Source organism: Salarias fasciatus, unplaced genomic scaffold (genome assembly GCF_902148845.1).
Source record: "Salarias fasciatus unplaced genomic scaffold, fSalaFa1.1, whole genome shotgun sequence".
NCBI lineage: Eukaryota > Metazoa > Chordata > Actinopteri > Blenniiformes > Blenniidae > Salarias > Salarias fasciatus.
This window is the reverse complement of record NW_021941388.1, coordinates 507,501-517,802: the sequence shown is the minus strand read 5'-3', so window position 1 is coordinate 517,802 and position 10,302 is coordinate 507,501. Positions and strand designations below refer to the sequence as shown.

Here is a 10,302-nt window from a genome sequence, read left to right as displayed (position 1 = left end):
CAACCCCAGATGCAACTCCTGAAGCCTCTTCCTCTCTTTCAGGATCGTTCAATCTTGATGGTGGAACAACCGCAATTCCTGGAACACGTAAAATTGGTGTTAATCAGTCGAACCATATCCACGCAATTCACTGACTGCTGAAAAAAAAACATACTTACGATCAGCGCCAACAGTGTGTGGAGTCCAAAGAGAGCTGAATGCATGAGATGGCCCAGTACTCGGTGATGGTGGAGGGGCAGCTGGAGTCCAAAGAGAGCTGAATGCATGAGATGGCCCAGTACTCGGTGATGGTGGAGGGGCAGCTGGAGTCCAGAGAGAGCCGAATGCATGAGATGGCCCAGTACTCGGTGATGGTGGAGGGGTGGTGAGGTCAATGATGAGTTGGTCTAAAAATGGACAGAAAAAATGACAAGATATATTGATTTCAAACAGACTGTAAAGACAGTTATTTTAAAATATTATAAGAGACAGACAAAGGAAACGTCAACTCACCCTGATTTGAAGGTGATCTTTCCACTGTCAGACCCTCACTGTCTCCCAGTGTTACCCCTGATCTATAATGCCCAGAAAATAATTATTCCAACCCCATTATTCTAATATTACAAAAATATAAGCTTCCAGTAGAAAATAATACATACATGCAGGTGCTCCCCATGATGTAGAGAAGTCAGTCTTCCTCAGAGGTCGGATGTGGTTCCCTGCTGGACGAAGATGCAGCAGTCTGAAGCTCCACAACCCAAGACTCTGATACCCCAAGCTCCAACAATGTGGTGCTCAGGTTCAAACCCCCAGAAATATATAGGCACGCTTGGCGGGGAAAGATGGGAGGGGGGTGCGGGATGTACCCCCACGGTCCCCACACACACACACACACACACACACACACACACACACACACACTCACACACACACACCAAATTCATATTTTTACTACATATGGTACTCATCAGGCTTCACCCAGCAACACTGACAGACCATATTTGTCTCTCTGCAAAGGGATGGATGGATGGAGCCCCCAGGGGTCCACCCCAAGGGCGCCAGTCCCCTCATGGAATCTGTCTTACTATTAATCACGTTACACTCATGTGACATTGCATCCACGGACTCTCCATAAGTCAGGAGGTAATATAAACATTACCACATCTGGTTGTCATCAGCCTTCAACCCACAACATACAATGGCAAGCTTGTGTTTCACTAAATTTCCCGCTCTTTTTCTGCTGACACTGACACGTGATATTTACATTACTACATCTGGTTCTCATCATCAGCCTTCAACCCGCAACATACAATGGCAAGCTTGTGTTTCACTAAATTTCCCGCTCTTTTTCTGCTGACACTGACACGTGATATTTACATTACTACATCTGGTTCTCATCATCATCCCTCAGCCCGCAACATACAATGGCAACCTTGTGACAGGCTAACTTTCCCGCTCTTTTTCTGCTGACACTGACACGTGATATTTACATTACTACATCTGGTTCTCATCATCATCCCTCAGCCTGACATATGAAACTTTCCCTCCAAAAAAAAAAAAAAAAAGCCCGCGATTCTTACCTCCCTGAACTCCCACTCAAAGAGAACCCTGCTCTCTGGATGGAAGTTCAACACATTCATGCAGACTACAGAGCAGCCAGTACACATCTACAATATAGCAAATGCAAATCTTGACTCACTCTTACGCCTATGGGAAGACAGAACCCCTTTTTTAAATTTCCCGCCTTTTACTCAGACATGACCTCATTCCGGAAGAATGGCGGGGGCGGGGGCGGGGGCAGGCGGGGGGGTGCTGGGGGCGGGACTTTTATTTTTCAGGTATTTTTTTTTGATGATTAAATTTATATGACGTCATACCATTTTGACAGAAAGTATATTCTATATTCTCTCTGCTGCAGTTCTCAGCTGTGTGTGTGTGTGTGTGTGTGTGTGTGTGTGTGTGTGGTCTCTACACTAAGTGAGTATTTGGCTGAAGGCGGTAGTCGACCCCGTCCCTGTCATAGTGCTGGGCTGTCTGAGGCTGTAATGCCATGAAAGACTCCAGGGGCTGCTGGGAAATGTAGTGTTAAAAAAAGCTAATTGGGATTTAAAAAAAAAAAAAAACACACAAAGGAAGTGATGCACATTAATACTGAACACCTGAACAGAGGGGGGGTAGCAGGATCAGCAGGAGGAGCAGGAGGCAGTGTGCTTGTATGGATCATGTGCTGATGACGCTGAAAGGTGTTGAAGTGTGTGAAGTGTTCTGTGTTGAACTGGTGAACTGTTAAATTGGCATTTACAGTTTTGTTTTTTGTTTTTTTTATCCAGTCTGGTCACAGTGAGCAGTGTGTTGCCGTCCTGCTGCTTTACCGCTTCACATCCACACAGTCAGAATGATGGGATGGAGGGGTGATGAGGTGCAGTGGTCAGCTCTGTCAGTTCACTTTTACATGGTTCAATTCCAGGCTGTGAACTTAAGATGTTCTGTGTGAGTCTGTTTGGGATTGCAACAACTTCCCCCGACAGTCGCAGCCTGTTAGATGAAGAGTTGACTGAGTCAGGCCTGTTCAGTGAGCCTCACGCAGCCTCCCGGCCCTTTGCAGGAGAAACACATTTATTTATATATATATCTATTTTAACACATTTCAACAAGGCCCGCTCAAAGTGCTCTGCATTAATGAACATTAACCAAGATAAGTGCCGGCGAGACTGTTGAAGGTGAATAAAAATGAAATGCCAGAACGGGAAAATATAAATGCATTTTTCAATATCGGACTCCTCATCCAGGTTTCTGTGCTCACAGTCATGAGGTAGAGCTCCATCTGAAGCCCAGGCAAGTTTTACTAATGTACATTTTCAATAAAGTCAGCGTTCAACGTGACTTTTAGTCAATGACCAGCAGGTCTTTGGATCGAGGGACAAAAACAGAAAAAACTCACCACACAGGCCCAAAGAAAACATGCAAACTTCACCATAGGAGGCCACAACAACCAGCAGGTTTACGTGACACACACGAATGTGAGGTGACAGTGCTCACCACTGCCCCACCGTGTCAGACTTCACCCTCAGACGTCAGTCTGCCCTCACACACCGAGGACCTTCTTAAAAAACCTCTGAGTCATCTGTGTGCAGGTTTACGGGTGATACAGGACTGTCGGCTCTCTTCTTTACTCCCCCTTCTCCCCCTCCTCCTCTTCCTCCTCCTCTTCTCCCCCTCCTCTTCCTCCTCTCCCCGCTCCTCTTCCTCCTCCTCTTCCTCCTCTCCCCCCTCCTCTTCCTTCTCCTCTTCCTCCTCCTGGCTCAGCCTCTGTCTGCTCTGAATTAGCTCGATTATGTCATGATCTGTCCTGGAGAGAACTGTGTGTGTGTGTGTGTGTGTGTGTGTGTGTGTGTGTGTGTGTGTGTGTGTGTGTGTGTGTGTGTGTGTGTGTGTGTGTGTGTGTGTGTGTGTGTGTGTGTGTGTGTGTGTGTGTGTGTGTGTGTGTGTGTGTGTGTGTGTGTGTGTGTGTGTGTGTGTGTGTGTGTAATGTTCAGACAGTCTGGTTCCTCTTCGTCCTCCTGTGGAGAGCAGAGCTCCTCTGGAGGAGGTGGCTCGGCGCACCGCTGCGTCCTCTCAGCTCCGCGGTTCTGTGTGCGGAGCAGCATTCATATTTCAGTCTGAACATCAGCTCCATTTGTTCTTTTTCTTCGGAGATGAAACATGGAGCATCGGAGCAGAAAGGCTGCAGAGGACAACAATAAGCAATGAGACACAACAGCAGCTCAACCCCCCCCCCCCCCCCCCCCCCCCCGCCCCATTGCATTACTATTTCAACAACACATCATCAGTAGGGTAAAACTAACCTGTCTCACAACGGTCTAACCAGCTCACATTCCCTATTAGTGGGTGAACAATCCAACGCTTGGTGAATTCTGCTTCACAATGATAGGAAGAGCCGACATCGAAGGATCAAAAAGCCCCCCCCACACACACACACACACACACACACACACAGTCTCGTATTTCTATCCTTGTGGGGACCGTCCATTGACTCCCATTCATGTCTAGCCCCTAACCCTGACCCTTACCCTAACCCTAACCCACACCACAACAAAGCCTAACCCTAAAGAAATGTTTTTGCACTTTTACTTTTTTCAGTAACAACAACATGGTCAAGAAAACACTGTTTCTCCTACTTAGGACCGGAAAAAGGTCCCCACAAGGCACGTCGTTTCACGTTTTGCTATCCTTGTGGGGACATTTGGCCCCAACAAGGATAGAAATACGAGAACACACACACACACACACACACACACACACACACACACACACACAAACACAAACCTGGATAGAGATAAATTACACACATTACAGCTTTTAAAGGGGCTGTATCATGCTTTTTTAGCTAGTCCAAACCCTAGAAATGGCATTAACATGGTAATAGTTTATTTTTGGCGCTAAGGAAAAGTAATTTTGTGTGAAATAAAAGATTTTCTGGGGCTAATTCTGAAACCCAGAAGAGAAAACGCTCTGTTTCACTGAAAATCCCGCCTCTCCCCCTGTGGACTTTGACTGACAGCGTACTTCAACCAATCAGCGCTTCAAAACAAATACGCTGGCTAGCTTTAGCTCTTTAGCTCTAGCTTCTCCACACACACAGACACGCGAAAACGTCTTTTCCTGTTAGAAAGTCACCAAGCGCAGACCCTTCAGACTCTTGCTCTTGCTTGATTGTTGCTTTCAGATGATGGTTAAAGTTTATCTTCGTAATCAGAGTTAGAAAAAAGCGGCAACGCTGATTGCCGAGGGCCTGCGGGAGGGGGGCTCAGGGGAGCCATCTTCACAGTGTGACGTGAACGTGGGAAATGGAGCGTTTTCACCGGTGCGGGAGGGGCTGCCTCTCTGAGCAGCAGAAACATGAGGAAAGCTCAAACACGCAGGCAAAAAAATGGAAGGAAGGAAAAAAATGCTTTGGGGGTGTTTTTGGTGAGTACATAACTATATAACAAGGTTAAAACATACAAAAAGTGAATTTTGCATGATACAGCCCCTTTAAAGCTCGTGTCCGGAGTTTCCGTTCGTTTCCAACGTATGTATCATTTTTCAACAGAGCTTAAATGTGTCAGTCTGGTTCGATACTACAATATAATATTAGCATAAAGCAATATAAAAATGTATTTATGAGCCCCGCCTTCGTCTCATAGACCCCCATGTTATCCGAAAAAGCGCCGGTCAGCGTCAGCCAATAGATTTCGAGCTTCCGCATTCTCGTGCTGTCAGTCAACATGTGCACGCAGCCAGAGAGCACGCGCACTCGCCCAGGCAGAGGTGAGTTAGCAACGCAGCAGCCGCCCCGCTTACCTCTGACATATCCATGGTCTGCTGAACATCCACCGTAAACAGCTAAACATGGAGGATGCTGTAGGACTCAGAGGCTCTCATTTTCACCCGACAGATAATTCGCGTGCATTATTAAAGGGGCGTGGCTTGGTCGCTCATGAAAGCAGAGGGAGGGTGGAAAAAACCTCTCTCTTTCAAAACTCCGGACACAAGCTTTAAGTACCAAAGTTGTATGAATTTTATTGTGTTGAATCTTCATTGGAGCCTTTGTCTCTTGGTCTTGCTGTTTTTTGTTTTTTTTTTTACTGCTGGTGGTTGAGCTGTATTGTAGGATATTGTTAAAGTACCTTTATCATGTTCACATTCATAAAACAATCTTTTGGGTCCCGTGAGGTTAAATTTCCCTACATGAAGAAATGCCCTGCAAAGGTCTAAAGTGCTTTAAATGTGGTGTGGCCTGTCAAATATTACTGCAGATGAAAAAAAAAGGTTTGATCTTTTTCAACTCATTGCCGTTTATGGCTGCAGTGAAACATGGCAGAGCATCTGAAGGACTTCAGTGCAGATCCTCCATCTTCCACTGGTGCGTTCAGAGGCCGTGGGACATCCTGCAGCTGAGCCACTCTTGGAAACTCAACTGTTTCAGAGACGAGCTGATCACAGGAAAAGCCGTCCTGGCTCTGCAGTTTGCGTCTGAAATCTACTCAGTCCGACAGTTTTCTGGTCCGACGTCAGTGAGCCGAGTGAAGAAGGTCTGTGAAAATGAAAATAGCTGGTGAGAGTATCAGGTCAGCACTCACAGTCTGCAGCGTGAAAATAAATGTAGTTGACATGTGTAGAGGCAATGTCTTTCTGCAGTGTGACCCTGAAGGCAACATCCTGCTGGTTTCCTGCAAAAACATCCAATCCGGCACTTCCTCTGGTTTCTGGTTGGTTTTAGGGAACTAGGCAAGCTGGAAATGTTAAAAAAAGGAAATGTTAGTGTGCGACTGCAGCTGCTCATATGTTCCTCTAGACATCGTCGAAACGCCACCACATCAGAGAAAACCTTGAAAAACATCTAGAAACGCTTCAGAAAACAGTCTCAAATAAGGACAAAATTTAAATACTTCCCAAAATATACCAAGATTGGACCAAATGTAAGTAGAAACAGAGTGAACACTGTGAAAACACGTGCAAAAGTCCCCCAGAAAAAAGATTGGTTCTAAAGCAGCAACAAACTAGTTCAAAAATAACATAAAACCCCTGAAAAGTAGTTCAAATATAATCCGAAACATGATTAAATAAATGGCACAAATTATGACTAAAACCACATCAAAGTAAAACCTGTTCATCACCAGTCCACAAGTGGAACAAAAGTACCTTAATAGACCAGTAAAATGGAGAAAGTAGTTAACTAACCCAAAATAAGACAGTCCCACAAAACTAAAAACATCCCAGAAAATCTAAACAATTTTTTTCTCAGAACTCCTCAAAACTGTACTAAAAAGCCTTAAATCCACCACTTCCTGTTTCCTTCATCACATTTGGAAGTCCTCAGTATTTTGTGTCTGTGTTCCACGTATTGATGAAGCTCCTCTCTGTGATGCATTCACTGACCTCAGGCATCACCGTTCCTCTCATTCAGTCTGAGTTTGACACCCTGTTTCTGTTATTGGGGTTTATCAGATGTGTAGCAACCAACCCATAGTGCATTGCTCTTCTGTTCCTTTGCTACTCAAACTGCTTGGTTGCTTTTTATACTCCAGACGAGCAGAGAGACCTGATCCAGACCCGAGTCCTCCTGAAGTCTGGAGGTGTGTCAGTTCTTCAAGCGAGGGCATAAAGCTCGGTCAGGCTGGGTCACATCAGAATGTCCCAGTCACTCGTAGGCTTCTCTCGTCTCCTTCAGACAGTTACAGAGGTCTGTCTGTGTACCGGGAATAAAAATACATTTCACAAAATGAAGTTAAGTCATAGTGGGGAAATAAGCTGAGTCATGACTGTGGTTAAACTGTGACACATCAAAACAAACACCCAGCAGCGCCTTCTGATGGACCAGCTGTGACACGTGTGTGCTGACGTTAGCCCGCTCCTCTCCCCGGTGTCACCAGCAGCGTCCCGGCTGAACATTCCTTTAGCATCTTCCTTTTCACGTGGCAACAGTTTATGTCTCACGAAGCGCCGTCCTCAGACTGAAGCGCTTTGTGGACGTGTAACGCTGGTTCACAGGTGGAGTTTTTATGTGCTGCCTTGTTATTTATTTCTAACATTACAGACACAAACTGATGATGATTTGACATCTGCACACTGATGCACAGTTCACACAGTTGAGTGACAGTTTGCTTGAGCCTCACACAGAAACGCTAACGACATGGAAGAGAAACAGGGTGGAGAAGAGGAAGAGGAGAGGAGGAGATGTGCAGGGAGACGAGGAGAGGGAGGATGTGGAGCTGACAGATCAGTGACCTAAGCAGCTTATCTTCTGACTGAAGATGCTGCGAGCTGTCAGAGTTCAGAGGAGGAGACAGATTTTATTCTGATGACACTCTGACTTTTATTGTGGAGGCTCCAGCAGCATGGTCAGCAGTGAAGCATGGACTTTCAATCTAAAGGCGAGGCGGCTGTGTTAATCTAACTGTGGTCAGCATCCACCTTCTGCGCCTCTTGACCCGGCTCGCAGTCTCGTGGTTATGGGCTGTGGAACTAAACTCACAGCCACACGGGGAGAGAACATGGAAACTCCACACAGGGAGAAAGAAATCAAACCCAGACCTGTGAGCAAACCACTATGACAAAACGCCTCCCACTGATTCTGCCCAAGCTTCCTGGTGCCCCTAAACCCCCCAACAGACACGCACACCCCCTGCTGACGGTCATGTACTATGTGCTGTGTCTGTGTGACAGTGTGGGCCGCTCTAAGGAGGCAGACATGGCGGCGAGGGCTCGACAGGCTCCGATGTCTCCGTCTGACTTCTTGGACAAACTGATGGGCCGAACGTCAGGATACGACGCCCGGATACGACCCAACTTTAAAGGTATGTGTGTGTGTGTGTGTGTGTGTGTGTGTGTGTGTGTGTTTAACATGACAGAATGTGCAGTAGCATAGAGACGATCTTGGCAGAGAAGGAAAGTTTGAGGAAATATTCAGAGAAATTTGAGTTCTGATATTATCCAGGCAACTCTAAACTTTGAGTCCCCTCCCTCCCTCACACACACACACACACACACACACACACACGTACACAGCGCCCCCCTGAGGCTCCTGCAGTAAACAGCAGTGGTCCATGTCTCTGCTCCCCCCTCCCACAGGTCCTCCGGTCAACGTCTCCTGCAACATCTTCATCAACAGCTTTGGCTCCATCGCAGAGACAACCATGGTGAGTCCCAGTGACACAAGGAGACACGAGCATCCGCACCCCCCTCTGATCACTGCTGACAAAAGACTTTTCCCAGCATCTTTCCATTATTGATGAATCCTGACATTCAAAAATGTGCAGGACAAAACTCGTGAGGATCAGATGTGATAAATATAGACTCACCGTGAGTTTCACTGTCAAAGCTTCTGACTAGCTCTATCCCTTAACTGGAGTTTGGATAAAGAATGCAATGTATTTACTTTGAAACTGGGAACCAAAGTATCACTAATACAAAAACGTGTTGTGTAGCTGCAGTTCTGTAGATCTTGGTTGACCTCATTGTGATTACTCGCACTGCAGTAAAAGAATTCATCTGTTTAGAGTTAAGGTTTCACTTACTTCATTACTTTCAGCAAGTTGTTGTCGGCTATACGATGCTAATGCTAACTGGCTGATGTAAACAGAGGATGGTGTGTATGCCCTGTGTTAAATGTGTACATGTTGTGTCGATGCTGGGTGCGTGTCGTGGATGTGTTCGGAACAGCATCAAATTAATAATGTGCAGGAGGAGCAGAGAGGAGACAGACGTCCATAGAAGACGTTTACAGACTTAGTGGAGACTTGGGGGACTTTGGAGACTCAGTGAAGATTTTTATGTGACTGGAAGTCAGACCAGGCCACACACACACACACACACACACACACACACACACACACACACACACACACACACACACACACAGCAGGATGATGGTTTTAGTGGTTGTATAGTTTGATGTTTTCTAACCTCAGTGTCCCAGAGTGACGTACATTTAGCCTGACTTTGAGGCTTTGCGTCTGTGTGTGCGTCTGTGTGTGTGTGTGTGTGTGTTTGTGTGTGTGTGTGTGTGTGTGTGTGTGTGTGTGTAGGTGTTGGGAGGTTAAAAGCAGCAGTGAGTTGTGGTCCTGTAGGACCGTGAGGAGCAGACAGAGGTCAGACTGTGGAACCATAATCCACATCACTGACATTTGCACTCAGCAAACACACCGTGCTGAGTTACTTCAGGAGTCACAGCAGTGCTAACATGGCTTTGTTATTACTCACTGAAGGTGCAATAAGGCAGAAATTTGCTATAAAAAGAATTAAAAACACTCCCATGTGTCACCTGTTCTTGAAAAAAACATTACCTTTAAAGAACCTGTCTTCTCCAGTAACAGTGTCCTGCTCAAACTGTGAGGTACAGACCAGAACACCTTCAGGTGGGTGGGGCTAGGCTGTCGCTACTTCCTGGTTTCAGAGCCAATTATATTTGAGTTCCTGAAGTTGCCAAACAACAAGAACACCATTCTGTATTTTGTGATCGTGACGCCGGCCGTGCTTGGTGCGACACCGTCTGTGCACGGAGACAACAACTCTGCATCTCTTCACCTGTTTTCATCCAAAAAAATAAGCACTGAGACTGTAGCTGAGTAACTCACTGTATTACTCTTTATGAACAGGAGTGCAGAAGCTACTGGAAGATCTTTTCACATTAAGCGATCATTTTTTTAAAAGTTGTTCTGACGGGTGATGAAGTACAATGGGAGCAGAGCCGTTGTTGTTCAGATGAGGGTCAGAGTCAGTGCCGGGGATGCCGCAGAGCGTGTGGAAGCACAGTGGAGCCTGTGTGGAATCGTAACCGGA

General features: G+C 46.2%; 1 protein-coding gene across 2 annotated transcripts in view; it reads left to right on the top strand.

Annotated features, from left to right (window-relative positions):
- The first annotated feature begins 8,190 nt into the window (after nucleotides 1-8,190).
- The window catches only part of LOC115385475 (glycine receptor subunit alpha-3-like), a 14,704-nt gene continuing 12,592 nt past the window's right edge, over nucleotides 8,191-10,302 (top strand). For both annotated transcript variants that reach the window (XM_030087496.1, XM_030087495.1), the window contains exons 1-2: nucleotides 8,191-8,318; nucleotides 8,593-8,660. In XM_030087496.1, the coding sequence (XP_029943356.1) occupies nucleotides 8,213-8,318; nucleotides 8,593-8,660 (174 nt within the window). In that variant the 5' untranslated portion in view covers nucleotides 8,191-8,212. The remainder of the gene's footprint in view (nucleotides 8,319-8,592; nucleotides 8,661-10,302) is intronic.